The sequence below is a fragment of the Aythya marila genome, assembly GCF_965140915.1.
Source record: "Aythya marila genome assembly, chromosome: Z".
NCBI classification, from domain to species: domain Eukaryota; kingdom Metazoa; phylum Chordata; class Aves; order Anseriformes; family Anatidae; genus Aythya; species Aythya marila.
This window is the reverse complement of record NC_139080.1, coordinates 45,951,486-45,968,960: the sequence shown is the minus strand read 5'-3', so window position 1 is coordinate 45,968,960 and position 17,475 is coordinate 45,951,486. Positions and strand designations below refer to the sequence as shown.

The following is a 17,475-nucleotide window of genomic DNA, read 5'->3' as shown; positions in this document are numbered from 1 at the left end:
TAGCACACATAGACAGAGGTAATGTAGCAAGTTTTCTGCTTTATCTGCAACAGAATTGTACAAACTTTAAACTTCTTCAAGCCCAAATAGAATTGAATCTTGCCAGGAATGGCAAAAAGAAGTGCTTTGACAAGTACATCAATACAAAAGACGAGAGAAAATGTGGGTCTTCTGTTGAATTCAATGGGAGACCTGGTTATAGAGGGCAATGAAAAGGACAAGGTTCTGAAGGCCTTCTTTTCCTCAGTTTTTGCCAGAAAGACCAGACTCCAAGCCCCAGAGACCAGGCTGAAATGTCGGATCAAGGAAGATGTGTCCTTTATGAAAGAGGATAGGGCCAGGGAACACTTCATCAAACTAGGCATGCACAAGTCCATGGACCCTGTTGAGGTGCATCCAGAAGTGTTTTACTGCCATTAAAGATAACAAAAAACATTTTTATAAATACATCAACAAAAAAGGAGGACTAAGGAGAATCTCCATCCTTTACTGGATGCGGGGGGAAACTTAGTTACAAGAGATGAGGAAAAGGCGAAGGTGCTTAATGCCTTCTTTGCCTCAGTCTTTAGCGGCAATACCGGTTTTTCTCTGGATACCCAGTACCATGAGCTGGTGGAAGGGGATGAGGAGCAGGATGTGGCCTTCACTATCCACAAAGAACTGTTTGGTGACCTGGTACGGCACTTGGATGTGCACAAGTCGATGGGGCCAGATGGGATCCACCCAAGGGTACTGAGAGAACTGGCAGAGGAGCTGGCCAAGCCACTATCCATCATTTATCAGCAGTCCTGGCTATTGGGGGAGGTCCCAGTTGACTGGCGGCTAGCAAACGTGATGCCCATCTACAAGAAGGGCCGGAGGGCAGACCCGGGAAACTACAGGCCTGTCAGTTTGACCTCAGTACCAGGGAAGCTCATGGAGCAGATCCTCTTGAGAGTCATCACGCAGCACTTGCAGGGTAAGCAGGCGATCAGGCCCAGTCAGCATGGCTTTATGAAAGGCAGGTCCTGCTTGATGAACCTGATCTCCTTCTATGACAAAGTGACGCGCTGGGTGGATGAGGGAAAGGCTGTGGATGTGGTCTACCTTGACTTCAGCAAGGCTTTTGACACCATCTCCCACAACATTCTCCTCAAGAAACTGGCTGCTCTTGACTTGGACTGGCGCACGCTTCATTGGGTTAGAAACTGGCTGGATAGCCGGGCCCAAAGAGTTGTGGTGAATGGAGTCAAGTCCAGCTGGAGGCCAGTCACTAGTGGCGTTCCCCAGGGCTTGGTGCTGGGGCCGGTCCTCTTTAATATCTTCATCGATGATCTGGACGAGGGCATCGAGTGCACCCTCAGTAAGTTCGCAGATGACACCAAGCTATGCGCGTGTGTCGATCTGCTTGAGGGTAGGAAGGCTCTGCAGGAGGATCTGGATAGGCTGCACCGATGGGCTGAGGTCAACTGCATGAAGTTTAACAAGGCCGAGTGCCGGGTCCTGCACCTGGGGCGCAATAACCCCAAGCAGAGCTACAGGCTGGGAGATGAGTGGTTGGAGAGCTGCCAGGCAGAGAACGACCTGGGAGTAATGGTTGATAGTCGGCTGAATATGAGTCAGCAGTGTGCTCAGGTGGCCAAGAAGGCCAACGGCATCCTGGCTTGTATCAGAAACAGTGTAACCAGCAGGGCTAGGGAGGTGATGTTTTGGGCCCCTCGCTACAAGAAGGACATGGAGGTGCTTGAGCGGGTCCAGAGAAGGGCGACGAAGCTGGTGAGGGGCCTGGAGAACAAGTCCTACGAGGAGCGGCTGAGGGAGCTGGGCTTGTTCAGCCTGGAGAAAAGGAGGCTCAGGGTGACCTTATTGCTCTTTACAGATACCTTAAAGGAGGCTGTAGCGAGGTGGGGGTTGGTCTATTCTCCCACGTGCCTGGTGACAGGACGAGGGGGAATGGGCTTAAGTTGCGCCAGGGGAGTTTTAGGTTGGATGTTAGGAAGAACTTCTTTACTGAAAGGGTTGTTAGACATTGGAACAGGCTGCCCAGGGAAGTGGTGGAATCACCATCCCTGGAAGTCTTTAAAAGATGTTTAGATGTAGAGCTTAGGGATATGGTTTAGTGGGGACTGCTAGCGTTAGGTCAGAGGTTGGACTCGATGATCTTGAGGTCTCTTCCAACCTAGAAATTCTGTGATTCTGTGATTCTGTGATTCTGTGAGGGAGTTGGCAGATATCACTGCAAAGCCACTCTCAAAATTTTGTGGTTGATTTTGGCAACTGGGAGAACTGCACTAAGACCAGGGGAAAGCAACTGTCACTACTATCTACATGAAGATCAAGAAGGAGGCCCAGGGTATTACAGGCCACTCAGCCTCGTCTTGATCCCTGGGAAACTGATGGAACAGCTAATCCTGGAAACCATTTCCTACCACATGAAAGAGAAAGAAAAAGAAAAAAAAAAAAGAAAGAAAGAAAGAAAGAGAAAAAAAGTCATCAGGAGTAGTCAGCATGTATTCACCAAATGGAAGTCATGCTTGACTTAACCTGATAAGCTTCTATGATGAAATGACTGGCCTAATGGATGAGGGAAGAGCAGTGAATATTGTCCTCCCATTCTTCAGTAAGGCCTTTCACACTGTCCCCCATAAGATCTTCACAGAGGCACTGTTGAAATATGGGCTGGATAAATAGGCAATGAGGTGGACTGAAAAGTGGCTAAGCAGACAGACCCAGAGGGTAGTGGTTAGTGGCACAGTCTATTTGGAGGCCAGTAACAAGTGCAGTAGTCCTTGGGTCAGTACTGGGTACAGTCCAGTTTAACAGCTTAGGTAACAATCTGGATGAGGGGATAGACTGCACCCTCAGTAAACTCACAGATGACTCAAAAGTGAAAGTAGAGGCTGATGCACCAGAGGTCCATGCAGCCATCAGAGGGATCTTGACAGACTTTAGAAATTGGCTGAAAACAACTTTGTAAAGTTCATCAAGGAGAACTACAAAGTCCTGAATTTGATAAGGAACACCACCAAACACAAGCACATCCTGGAGCAACCAAGCTGCAAAGTAGTTTTGCAGAAAATAAAATAGGAATCAAGACAGCAATGTACCCTTGCCACTACAAAGATGAATGGTGTCTTGAGCTGCATTAGGTCGAACATTGACATCAGGTCCATGGAGGCAATCCTTCTCAACTCAACACTGGTGAGGCCTCACCTGGAGTACTATGTCCAGCTCTTGGCTCCCAATACAAGAGAAATGGAGCTATTAGAGACAGTCCATCAAATGACTGTTAAGATGCTAAAACACTGGAGCATCTCTATGAGAAAAATATTGGAAGAGCCTGGAAAAGAGAAGGCTCAGTGGGGACGTCATCAACGAATATAAATAACTGAAGGGGGGCTGTAAAGAAGACAGAGGTATAGACTTCTCAGTAGTGCCCAGTGACAGGGCACTAGGCAGTAGACACAAAATGAAACACCAAACATTCCCTTTGAACATCAGAAAACACTTCTTCACTGTGAAAATGAGTCAGCACTGGAACAAGTTAGGCAGAGAGGTAATGGAGTCTCCCTCATTGGAAATCCTCACAAGTTCCCAGGACATGGTCCTCATGGTTCTTGGCCACCTGCTCTAGGTGTCCCTGCTTGAGCAGGGGGGTTGAACCAGATTACCTTCTGAGGTCCCTTTCAACTTCAGCCATTCTTTGATTCTGTGATATAACAGCTGGGACAGAAATCAGATTTAATGAGATTTCAACACAAATGACTTCACTTCTATTTTCCACCATCATGAACACTTACAACAGCAAACTTCCTCTGCCCCTCAGCTCATACCAAAAAGAAAACTTATTTTTGTTAATCTGAAGGAAGATCTTTTTTTTCTTCTTCTTCTTTATTTTCTTAGGATTATGTTTTTTAACATAGGATTTATGTAAAGATGAGAGAAGCAAGATTGTCACTATGAATGTTTTGAAGAGAAAGTTCATACAGAAAAGGCAATCAAACTGTACATTTCCCTGATCTCCTCTTAACCAAGCTGTTCTGCTGCAAGGTCAGCATAGCTGCACTGATAGTCAGAATCTTTAAGTCAGATCTTCAAAATGTTGCACCAAGATCTAGTATCCTTAAATGAGGGCACTGTTTAACATTGTGTCTTTTATTTTTAAAGCATGAAGTGATTTTTATTGCTTTGTTCTCTCCTCAGAGGGGAAAAAAACGATAAGTCATATATTTCTAATATTGCCAGCACAGTGTAATATTTCAGTGTCTCTAATAGGGACATACATAAAGAAAGCAAAATATTGCTTAAAGAAACAGTAAGTTAAATATATATATAAAATAATGATTAGTGGTATAAGCTCTATAATCAAGGGTCTTTTTAATATCTGAACAACAAAAAAATCTTCTGGTAGTGTTTGTTTTTTTTTTTCTACGTTCTCTCTTCTATTCAGAAATATTTGTATATGTCCATTTATTGCAATCATTTTACTTCTCTTGTCAACTCAATAAGATTTTAAGTATTTTGCCATACTGTATTTTATGAGCATGTTTTCATGAATTCCATAGTAAAAAGCACTATAGCATACAAGCATTAGAAAGGTATGAAATGTATGATTTTTCTCTTCAGATTAAATCTTCACAGTAGACAAGCGAAATACACCATCACTAGATCACAATTTACATAGGAAAGAATGGGGCAAATGAAATACATGCATAGTTAGTACATAGCATGTATTATACTTCTCTTAAAATCCTTTATGAGAAAGCAGTATGAACTCAAGAAATCTCACACAAACACACACACAAATAAAAAACAGTCTAATAATGCTTAGTATATTCCAATATAATGGATAATAATGATTTCAATTAAAAAAAAAAAAAAAAAGAAAAGAAAGAAAGAAAATTTGGCTTACTTCTCTAATGAGCTTTTTTCTAATCTTTCTTTCTCTTTCCTCTGACGTTCTTTGTTCTTCTTAACTCGAGTTTCCCACAGTCCTCTTATGAGAGAAAAGTCAAATATTATCACCTGATGCCCCATACTGTTGACATTAAGCTTCTCCTGCAAGAAGAAGCCATCATGATCACTTTGGGAGAGAACAATGAGAAAAATAAGGGACTGAACAATCATGTTTCGTTAAGCTTAAGAGGAAAAAAAAATCAAAAGAAATATTAACATAACATGCTTTCTATCTTACCTATTTTTGGTAGTGTTTTGTGCTAGCAGTAATTAATGTTATACACAAGGTATTTCTATATAAAATTAATGGCTACAGATAAATGTTAAATTTTCTGGAATACTTGCACTTTTCCCTGTCAAAGATGAAGACACAGTTGCAATAAACTACCAATTTGATTAAGTAACACTGATGAAAATAACTTTAAGGACTTTGTGGTTGTAGCAATTTATGTAACTAGTGTTAAAATGAGAACTAATACAGTATTTATTCATCATAAATCATGCAAAAGCACTCCGTCGTGAATTCCTACCATAATGATTTTTATGGACCTAAGTAATCCTGTCCTACTGTAACTGTAGGTGTTTATCTCTATGTCGTGGTTTAACACGGCCACCAGCTAAACACCACGCAGCCGTTCGCTCACCCTCCCCCTCCCTCTCTGGGACGGGGGAGAGAAATGGAAAGTGAAGCCCATGAGTTGAGATAAAGACAGTTTAATGAGACAGGAAAATAATAATAACAATAATAATAATAATAATACAATGATGATAATAGTACTACTAATAATAATATGTACAAACAAGTGATGCACAATGCAATTGCTCACCACCCGCTGACTGATGCCCAGCCTAACCCTGAGCAGTCCGGCCCCCTCCCCCGGCTACCCACCCCTATATATTGTTTAGCATGACGTCAGATGGTATGGAATACCCCTTGGGCTAGTTTGGGTCACCTGTCCTGGGTCTGTCCCCTCCCAGCTCTTACTGCACCCCCAGCCTGCCTGTTGGCAGGACAGAGCAAAAGGCTGAGATGTCCTTGGCTTGGTATAAGCACTGCTCTGCAACAATTAAAACATCGGGGTGATATCAGCACTCTTCTCATCCTAAGCCAAAATACCACATTCAACCAGCTACTAGGAAGAAAATTAATTCTGTTCTAACTGTAACCAGGACACTCTGAAATTAGTTAAAAGATCTGTCCTATAACACAAAATAAAAACTTACCTTCTGCAAAGATAAGATCCCCATTTACTAGGACATGTAAATCATAGAATCATAGAATATCCCAAGTTGGAAGGGACCCATAAGGATCATCAAGTCCAACTCCTGGCACCGCACATGTCTGCCCAAAAGTTTAGACCATATGACTAAGTGCACAGTCCAATCACTTTTTAAATTCAGACAGGCTTGGTGCAGTGACTACTTCACTGGGGAGCCTGTTCCAGTGTGCAACCACCCTCTCATTGAAGAACCTCTTCCTGATGTCCAGCCTAAACTTCGCCTACCTCAGCTTAACACCATTCCTGCCGGTCCTATCACTGGTGTTTACAGAGAATATGTCATCTGCCTCTCCACTCCCCCTCGTGAGGAAGTTGTATACCACAATGAAGTCCCCCCTCAGCTTCCTCTTCTCCAAGCTGAACATGCCCAGTGACCTCAGCTGCTCCTCGTATGTCTTCCTTTCTAGGCCCTTCACCATCTTTGTCGCCCTCCTCTGGACACTCTCCAACGGTTTAATGTCCTTTTTGTACTGTGGTGCCCAGAGCTGCACACAGTACTTGCGGTGAGGCCACAGTACTTTAGGTGAGGCCATACCAGCACAGAGTAGAGCGGTTATCACCTCCCTCAACCAACTAGCAATGCCAAGTTAATCTCCCAACAATTCAAGAGTTAATACCAAAGTATTACAACCTGAGGCCATCTTTAATGTGATGTTAAGAACTGAGCTGAACTGGATCCCAGCTCACCAATCCTTCCCTATTCAGTTAAAAAAACAAAAACAAAAAACAACAAACAAAACAAAACAAAACAAAACAAAAAAACTTTCTTTTCCCAAAGTTCATCACAAAGTTCTCATTCTCTTTAAAGGGGAACATCACTGAGCTTGGCCAAATAGGAACTGTATCATCTTGCAACTTGACGAGGGAAAAAACATGCTGGAGCACCTTTAACTACCACAAGAGAAAACCTTGGATTTGCATCTTATGAAACATAGTGTGAATAGCAATATGGTGTCCCATACTAATCTGTAGGAATGGTTCAGTATCAAAAAGGAAACAAATCACTAACAAATATAAGTATAAATCTTGAGAAACAGGTAAAACAGCACTCTTGCTGTCTTGCCCGGAGTCACTGGTGAGGGTGTAATCCTCACAACACAATTTTTTTCATGAAATACAGGTACAGATCATTTCTGTCATTATTAGTTCATGTGCTGGACCACTGTGAACAAGTCTTACAAAACAGAACATTGAAGCTTTTTAAAAATAATTGTTTTCATATAGAAAAAGAGAAAAGCAAAATCAGCTATTTATACTTTGAGGTTTCCATAGATTGAGACTTCATTAGATTCCACTTTTATTATACCATTCAGTTTTCAAAAGAAAGAAAGATAGGGAGAGGGAGAGAGAGAGAAAGAGAAAGTGAGAACAAGAGAAAGAAAGAAAGAAAGAAAGAAAGAAAGAAAGAAAGAAAGAAAGAAAGAAAGAAAGAAAGAAAGAAAGAAAGAAAGAAAGAAAGAAAGAAAGAAAGAAAGAAAGAAAGAAAGAAAGAAAGAAAGAAAGAAAGAAAGAAAGAAAGAAAGGAAGGAAGGAAGGAAGGAAGAAAGGAAGGAAGGAAGGAAGGAAGGAAGGAAGGAAGGAAGGAAGGAAGGAAGGAAGGAAGGAAGGAAGGAAGGAAGGAAGGAAGGAAGGAAGGAAGGAAGGAAGGAAGGAAGGAAGGAAGGAAGGAAGGAAGGAAGGAAGGAAGAAGGAAGAACGGAAGGAAGGAAGGAAGGGAGGGAGGGAGGGAGGGAGGGAGGCACCATTGGAACATCCACTGATAACTGAAAAAGCAATCTGCCATTTTCTTTACTGGGTATTTTAAGTTTTCAGCTATTATGTTTTTCTCAGACCTGCCTGTAATAATTTTTTCCAAGCTCTACATCCTTCAGTTGGGGCTATTGAAAATGGCCCAATTTCTCTGTCCTTCTGTTATAATACTGAGGAGGAAGGGAGAAATATTCTCTCTTCTGCATTTTTCCTCTTGTACTATCATAACTGTCCCTTTTCTCTTTACATATAGATCTCTCTATAATACATAACACATAGAGGAATAATATCTTCTGAGCCAGCAAAACACTGTAATGTCCTCTGGAAGACATGTAGTGTGGATTAAAATGAATTATGAAGATGTATACCAAAAGGAAAAGTTCCTACCTGTCCACCTTATTTGTCATGTTAGTAAGAAACATCCTTAATAAAAACATCCAAATGCTAGCACAGAGATACTGATACACAGAGACTGATATTTTTGGACAACAAAATCTTCTCTATTTTAGGATGGTTAGATATCTGCTATCTTTGGTGAACATAAAACTTCTCCCATTGCTTGTTTATCCTTACAAGCATTAACAATGAAGCAAAAAATTGTTCATAGCCTACCTGGAACTGACTGCTGAGAACAGCTGAGTCAAAACCCCATTAATAGCAGTGTAATGAGAACGGTGACCTTATTCTCAGTGGAATGGTTTATCTATAATCAGACGCACCTTCCTAAAATGTTTTCACAATTAATTTATAGGAAACTGGTTATCACCTAAAATAAAGCACTCTCCTCCATTGTCTAAATCAAGAAACACGGTAACCAGAACTTCCTCCTCACAGTAGCTGCAGTCACTCTTCAGGATCTAATTCATTTTAATAGATCAACTCATAGCACTCTGTTTTGGTAGAAGGGCTATTGCAGGAGCTGAATCGCTGAGAGACAGTGAAGTGGCAGCTGGACACTTGACCTCTGCTGGAACTAGATGGCCTTAATCAACAAAAAGTCTGAATGAACTGTGAAAGTACTCTATTTTCTTGACTTGTTCCCCGCCTTCCTGTCTCTCATGTTAAGTCATCTGTTCTTTATTGAGACACTGATTTATTATATGCTCAGGATGGAAAACTTTATACAACTTCTATCCACATATTGGATTAAACAGTGATGCATTGGAGTTTCTCTTCAATGGTAAGTCCAAGTACAAGAGGAATAGGGGTGGGAGGTGAGAGGTGTCCATCATAACTCCTGAGGACTAATCTGTTCAAAATGAACAGAGCTACAAATCCTGATTAGATCATATGGTGGTAAGGTTCTAGAAATGTTCAACAGGATAAACACAAAAGTTTGTTGCTAGCTACAGCTCAGAAAAGGCCACTCAACAAAATTCACAGAATTTTGGGGCTGAAATATGAACAAAGAGAATCAACCAGGATGGCATGAAACATGGGCATAAAGAATTAACCATATTTCTCTCCAAGTTCAGGTGCCATTCATTATGACATGTTACAGATGTTGTCCAGGAAAGGGAGTCTGGCAAGCAGGAAGATAGTAGACTAATCTGATACCAAGAGCAGGTTCTTCAGGGTGCTTACTCATGTGTGGAAAGAATTTGAGATGGAGAAAACAGCTACCAAAAATAATTTCTATTTCTAGAACATAGAGATGATCCTATTCAAGCTCACACACAACAATTGCTTTCTTCCAATCATTGTATTAGGCCTGCACAAGAACCGAATCTATCACATTGTAGTCACAGATGGGAAGTTACCTCTGAGTTGAGACATGCCTCATTATAGACTTCTTTTAACTTCCCTTCAACTAGCATTCCACACCTGTTTTCCTTCCCATACATAGAATCTTCACAGATAATCACTATGTATATTTTACCCTTTGTTACTAATCACAGAATGTGTGAGGGGGGCTCTGGAGGTCACGTAGTCAAATTGCCACACTCAAAGCAGTCACCTATTCCAACTGCTACACTAAAAGAAGGATGTGTAGAGATGGTTGTTATACACATACTTCAGCCCTCTTCTCCCTCCAGTTTCCCCATCCTTTTGTAATTCAGCATTGCTCCTTTAACACCCCATACATGTTCATTAAGGACTAGTTTGGTCATTCTTGTGAGGATTACCCAACCCATCAACAAAGCAGTAAGTGAAAAACAATCATGATAGATAAGTAGATAGATGATAGATAAGTAGATAGATGATAGATAGATAGATAGATAGATAGATAGATAGATAGAGATATTCATATACAATTTATTTCTTCCACAAGTAATAGGCAACTTTGTTTTCGATAAGGACAAGTCCCGACTATGGAGCCAGCATCTGCAAAGCCCTGCTTCATAACGAGGCAGAGTTTGCAACTTAATGCCATCTTCCTTGGGTGATATGTATATCTATACAATGCTGTGGATCATCAGCTCACCTTTCTTATATGATGTACTGTTATAATGTTCATTCAGTCTTATGAGTTATTAGTGAGATAGATTACAAAAGTAAGGCTCTTGAGTAGTGTATGATAGCACAGTGCTTTCCAGAGGGGGAGAAAAAAAAAAAAAAAAAAAAAAAAAAAAAAAAAAAAAGAGAGAGAGAGAGAGAGAAGGCAAAGATGTAATTTACAAAAGAATCACTTGCGGAAAAAAAAAAAAAAAAAAAAAAAAAAAAACGGTTCTCTGTGTGCGCCTATGGAAGCCAATGATCTTATCCCTGGTCATTTACACCTCCAGAGAAGTAATCTACAGGGCTTTAACCAATATCCTTAAAAGACAACATACTGGGAAGTCAGCCTTATTTCTTGTCTAATTTTTTTCGCAATAGTTATCTCAGAAGTAAAGCTGACTATTAGGTTAAATATTTTTTTTAATGATTGAAAAGTTTTCCTTTCGGAATTAGGTACACATTACTTTTTAGGCAATATTTTTAAGTAAAATATATTTTAAGTAATTACTTTCAACATTAAAAGAGCTTTTTAAGAATAAGTATTTGCACTATGTGGCAAAGTGACACTAGAGTCTTTAACCAGTGAAACTTGAACTAACGGCAGAGATGTTTCCTTTTCTTTTTCTCATTCCTTCTTTTTATATTTTTCCTCAGAAAGAGAAAGGTGGAAGAGAAAGTGAGAACAAAAATATTATCTTTAATAATAATCATATTAAAAAATATTTAAAAAAAAATCCCTTTCAGCACTATGGCTATTGCAACATATTCTTTTCCTCAATAAGGAAAACTAGGTCATACCTAGTTTTCACCAATAATGCATACACGAGAATCCTTAAAGGTAACTTTTATCCAATCTACATTCTAAAAAAGGAATTTACTTTTCTTCCCATGAGGGCTGTGCTTTCAGTCTGAGGTACTATGTCTACAATATTTTTTCTCAATGTCATCTTTCCAGAGCCCCATGCTTTCACTAGAGAACCTTAAAAATCCCCTCTCCTCAAGAAGTCTCTCAGCCTTGCTCTACTTCAGGCTCCACTTCAACACTGAAACCAATTTTTATTTCTTTCCAGGCAATTTAATAATCTACTGCCTCTTTGGGCCAGTTGAAGCTGAGCAGATGTGCATGCTTACACAATGACACTCTGTATTGTTTTAATTCTCTGATTGCTATATGTTGTCCCTGTAAGCACTGAACAAAACAAAGACCTTTACAAATATTTTATTGAGATTTCTGGTCTTAAGAAGAAGACAGAACTATTATTTTACTATTTTGTAAAAATTTTATTCATACTACTACATATATAAATATACCTATTAAAATCAAAGGCATTTCTTATGTGCTAAAGAATACTAACACACTTAAGCATTTGGAGGATTAGGTGAGAAAAAAAAAAATCAAAATCTTAGTGATGACACTCATCGTGTTTTCATTGAAATAATAAAACATTAATGCCAAATGTTATTTCTTGTAAAAGCATCTGCTTAAGTATATTCATGGATTACTTTTATTTTATCATTTATTTTATTTTATTGTGTAAATTGACCTAAAGGCACCCAGACAGCTCTCTAGCATCCCCCTTGGACTTCTTTCCACAGTAGCAGGACCCAGGAGCTCTAGACTAAGATCTGTTTGGTAAGGTGTTGAAAAACTACAGAATAAAAAAGAAGGCATCTGCCTTGTAACGTCTATAATCTTTATTATTTCTATGTATGGTTATTCTCAGATTTAGTATGCTACCTCCTAAAATCCCTCGCGCCCTTCAGTTACTGCTATGTCATCCCCTTGTGTTTAGGGTCCCCTGCACAAGAAGGATGTTGATCTATTAGAATGGTGCAGCCTGACCTAATGGATGGTTGGAACTAGATTTTCTTTAAAATCCCCTTCAACCCAAGCTATTCTGTTATTCTGTGATTCTATGATTTACAGGTATGCCATAGACCTGCTAGGCAATTCCCTGGCCATTTTTGACAACAGCCATTGCTGTCTTGACCACTCTGTTGTTTTTGTTCTTATTTGGCCTCTGTTACCAGAGAATTTGACTCTTTGTTTGTTGTTTTGTTTTGATGTTTAACTGGGGTTGGGAAAAAGGAGAAAAATGATAACTTGCAATACATCTGGAAGTGTAGCAAAACTGGGCAAAACTGGGCTATGCTGGACCACTTAGGCAACTTGTTTTATTTTGTTTTTGTTGTGGTGGTTTTTGTTTGTTTGTTTAAATGGGAGTGCTTTTCTGCAACTCTGTCTTTGATGCTGAAGGAGTTTCATGTAAGTTACCTGTGTGTTCAACACAATAGCATGACCTGTCTGATCTTGAAGAAGCAAACTGCTTAAGGACAGGTAAGCTAAAAGTAGCACTGAATTCCACACAGAAATCTTATAGAAGTGCACTTCAGATCATCAGTTTCATTGAATGAACAGTTTGCAACATTTCTGCCTTCATCTCAGCACCTGAGATATATAGATGCTCTGAGAAGCAACATCTTTTGAAAGGAAAGTCGTGGAGCATAGGGTAAGAGTCATCTTAGATATGATGACCACATGGCCTTCCAGAACTGACTATATCAACTCTTTTAAAGCTTCTTGCTGTTTGTCAAGGTTATCTCTGTCTTGTCCAGAGTGTGTTTAATACAGTTAGTCATATGCCAAAATTACATTTGCTTTATTATATTATAGTCTAGCCTCATCCGAACACAGCTGGTGTCAGTGTTAATACTGGCCAACTTGCCTGTGCAGTGTGTATTCTATAGAACAAAACCCATGTCATCCCTTTAGTCAGAAAGCTGTCCAACATAGTTCCGCTAACTACTAATACAGCCAATATTAGTCTCTGTTACAATCCTTCAGAGTTTATATGGGTCTCGGTTGCCTTCAAAAATAACACTGTATAAACTTTCCATTGCTGAGTAACCAAAATATTAATGTTTTTCTTTCTTCAATTTGTTTAATGGTCTTGTTCACTTGAGCCCTTTTTCTTTCAGATAATCCATGTGGGAGATCTGCTAAGGTTTCATGAATATTACTGGCAGGATTACATAGGGGAAAGCATGAGTGAACATGTCTCCTACGAATCCTGTAAATAATTTCTTAGGAAGTAAGCTGACTCACACATTGAATGCTTCAGAATGATCAAGTTATTTATCTCACGAGTCTTTAAATAATTCAAAAGGAACCTGACCTTTGTATACCAATTAAACACATTTTTTGTGTTATCAAGGAAAGATTAAATTACAGATGCACGATGCTTGCAAGAGCAATCGAAAGGGTGACACTGGCCACAGAATACAATTATGGTATGCTAACTGCGCAATTCTTAAATGGGGCAGTGCTACTTTGGAAGTGGGAGGGGACTGCAGAGCAGGAAGCTGTTTTTCCCTACACAGTACTTCTGCTGGTAAAACAAGCTTACTCTACACCATCAGGGAATTATTCTCCCCAGAAGTTTTGCAGGTTTATCTGTAGCTAAACCTGCCAAATGTGCAGATTTACCAGTCAGAGTTTCAGGTAAGGGACCCAAGTTAGATCACACCTCAGATCATATATGCATGCTTAAAGGGAGAACGTGTAGGCAGGGAAACCCTGTGCATCATGGCAGGTAATCCCCTAGAAGCCCTGGGTCTGTAGAGATCCAGTAAATGCTGCTGCACCACAAAGTAAATAGAAGAGAAAAGGAACAAGCTGCTTCAGGCTTAAGAAAGCAGTCCTGACACCTGGACACAAGCCCAGATGTTTTGGGAGTTTGAAATGTTCCCTCCTGCTCTCTCAAGAGCGCATTCTCAGGCAGCCAGCTCCTAGATAAACAAACATAGACAGCAACATTTCCAAACTATTTAGTAGTCCAGCTTTCACTGAAGTTAATTTCAGAAATTAGTGTATTTGCATATCACAGTTCTTAATCCTAAATGCTCTGATAAATCAAGTTATTTTTGAGTTTTCTATTTATTATATAAAAGAGTTTTTTAAGGACAAAATCTGACATTAGCCTCTTTAACACATAAATAAATAACTTTTTCATAGTTTATATACCAGAGCTAATCGAACAAATATTTTTTTCTTAACCTATTACTTATACTTCAGGTAAGAATACCTAACTATGAACATCAAAAAAAAAAAAAAAAAAAAAAAAAAAGTACAAATGATAATTAAAATAAACATAAACATTAAAAAAAAAAAAAAAAGGTGAATATAGACATTGAAGGGCTGAGCTTGGTTTCCACACATTTTTCTAAGCATATTTCTTATTGTCCAGTGCTGCAGCACAATATCTTACTGACAGTTCTCATTAATCAGTTGGTATTCTTGATGTAAAATAACCAGTCTCACAAAGATTCCCCTTTATCACTCCAGTCTTCGCATCTTGATTTTCAGATAATTTTTCACTGGGCTGTTCATTAATTAGGTCTTTAATTATGGATTAATTAGCAGCTGAATTACAGCTGAATCCTTGTACTTCAACTCTTGTAGCACTGATATGTTTACCATTAAGCATGATAGATGTCACATATGCAAGGGGATTTATTACAGATGTATTCCCCTAACACTTCAGTGAGCTGACTAATTATTCAAGGTGATTCTTCCACTGGCAATGTAGCTAACAAAACACTGGATGTCTATGACACAAAGCCATTCTTTATTTTTTCACAGGGCATTACTGAAGAGAGGTCTATTTCTCTCAAGATTGAGAGAGGTCTGATGGGGATGTATTTTAAGGTTGTTTTTTGTCAAAGGAATAACAGTGAGCTCAAAAGTATATTAAATATTTTTAAAAGTGGTTGAATCTACGAATATAGCTGTAATCAGCAGATGAAAACAATTGTCATGGGTAGTAGACAAAAAAATCCTCAAAAAGCTAGAGAATGTATTAAGAATTAGAAATACTCCAAATCAATTACTTATTCAAAGACACATGACAAATAAATTTGCGCACAGTACCAATGAACAAAACATGGAAACTTTCATATATTATTATTTTAATTAAGCAGAAAGCTACAGTCTCAGGGTTCTCAGACCTGTTTTATGTCATTGATTTTTATTTTTATTTTTTTTTAGCAGAACCTTTAATGGACTTATTTACATTCAGCATATGGATAATGGGCTTTGGCCATCTCCAGGAAGAAGGACTACTAGAGTTATCTTTCATACACTGGCAGCAGCTTGTGGAGTTAGTTTTATGGGTGACACCATTAGAAATATTATTTTAGATTGCATTTCCTAATTGAGAATAGCCAGATAACAGAGAATAGACAAAATTTTTACTACGTCCTTTTGCTCTCTAGGTCCATTTTCCATGCACTGAACTAAGAAGAATTCTATCCTACTACCTGCATCTTCCCATGTTGCAGAAAGTGAGCAAAAACCCATGTCTGACCTATGACTCAAGCCTTTTAGTCATTTCAAATTTACTCATATGTTGAGTAAAATGCTCATAGCCTAAAAACTCAGATTACATGATTTAAGATGATAGAACAAACAATTTAGATAAGCAAGATAATATGCTGTTTTTAACTACTTCAGCAGCTAAGTTAGCTTAGCTTAAGTGGTCCAAACCCCACCACAGCTGTATTACCTCAGTTTTCTTCCCTGGCCACTGATGTAGCCTTAGAATTTTCCACCACATTCTCTCATGCCTGTAGATAGGAGAAACAGGTGGCATAGACAGCTGGGCATCCTTCTTGTAGCAGTTCTTCACCTCCACCTTTTCTCTGAGCAAAGTGAATGAAACTCTTTGGTAGGATCCTTTTTGATCCTGGCAACAGTGCTGAGTTAACTACTACCAAAAGGAGGCGAACTGGTCTGTACCATTTAGCCTACAGAAAGTAATATGTCAATGATGACAACATTTGACTTTAAATGAAAGGTTTTGCTCACAAAATATTTGGCAAGTTGGATTTCCTATACCATGTTAGATTAGCTGTAAGTGGCCTTCAGAAACTGAACTTCTATAACTCTTTTTAAGCTCCACTCTAAATTTTGACAGACAACAAAGATATATGACCAAACTACCCCAATCATTTTTTTATTGAAAATCATTCACACACCAGCATATGTCCTTGAGATGTAATAGCAAGGGTTTACTACAAATGAGTCATGGAGTGAGCAAGTAGCTGGAGTCTTGAAAGCTTTCCTAAATTATACAGTTTGGATTTGTCACATGTAAATGTATTTAGAGGAAAAAACATATGGGGTGAAGCTTACTATCTTTAAAGGTATCCAGCAAACACATCACTTTGGATTAATGCCTTGTATTTCAGCTGTTTTCCCATATACATTAACACTTAAAAATCCACAGCACAGTAGCAGCAGCAAAGACCTGATAACGACATTTCACTTTCACTGCTATTTCCTACCTTGACCCCACACATATGAAGAAATACAACAATCAGCAAATCTGTCACTTACCTACTACTAAAGAACACGAGTGTCCAGAGCTCCTGAGTGTACTCTGTGGTTATTTAATTTGGGACACAGAGGTTGTTTATAGCAGCAGTACAGCTCGTGGCCAGCCAGACCTGTCTGAACCCCACAGCGTGACTAGCTTTCCAGATGTACTAATATGCTATATTTGTAAAGTGATAACATGATCTGTGGTCTTACAGCAGAGGCATTGGCAGGATAAAATATCTATACTGCATGACTCAACATAGGACGAGAAACAGCGGTGCTGAGGGCAGCATCTCATTTCCACCAAAGTGTAACAGAACTAATGTTATTCGTGCTTATGTATTTTCCTTGGAAAAGCAAAAGGAGAATCAACACAATAAAGATACTCAGTATTTCCCTGGTACATACTCTGTCTTCCTTCCTAAGTCTGTACAAGTGTGAGAGATAAATAGACACACATGCACACAGACACTCACTGTGCAGTTGCCATGAATGATTGATTTATAGCAAATACTACTTTTACTTGCTCATTTTTTTATGACTACTGCTGAGAATGGATGACAATATTCCTGTTTGCTGAGTGTTGCCACTGAAAAAAAATATCACTCTGGTATATCATGTCTGTCAGTGTGCCTTGAGGGCTGGCAGTTCTTTTGCGGCTTGCCGGGAGGGCTCACAGGGACTGGGGTTCCC

At 39.3% G+C, this 17,475-nt stretch overlaps 1 protein-coding gene across 1 annotated transcript in view; it reads right to left on the bottom strand.

Moving 5' to 3' along the window:
• Positions 1-16,904, bottom strand: part of LRRC2 (leucine rich repeat containing 2) — a 74,323-nt gene extending 57,419 nt beyond the window's left edge. The window contains exons 1-2 of the mRNA XM_082782608.1: positions 16,801-16,904; positions 4,892-5,037 (exon numbers count right to left, since the gene is read on the bottom strand). Coding sequence (XP_082638734.1) covers positions 4,892-5,016 — 125 coding nt within the window. The 5' untranslated portion in view covers positions 5,017-5,037; positions 16,801-16,904. The remainder of the gene's footprint in view (positions 1-4,891; positions 5,038-16,800) is intronic.
• Positions 16,905-17,475: the final 571 nt, after the last annotated feature.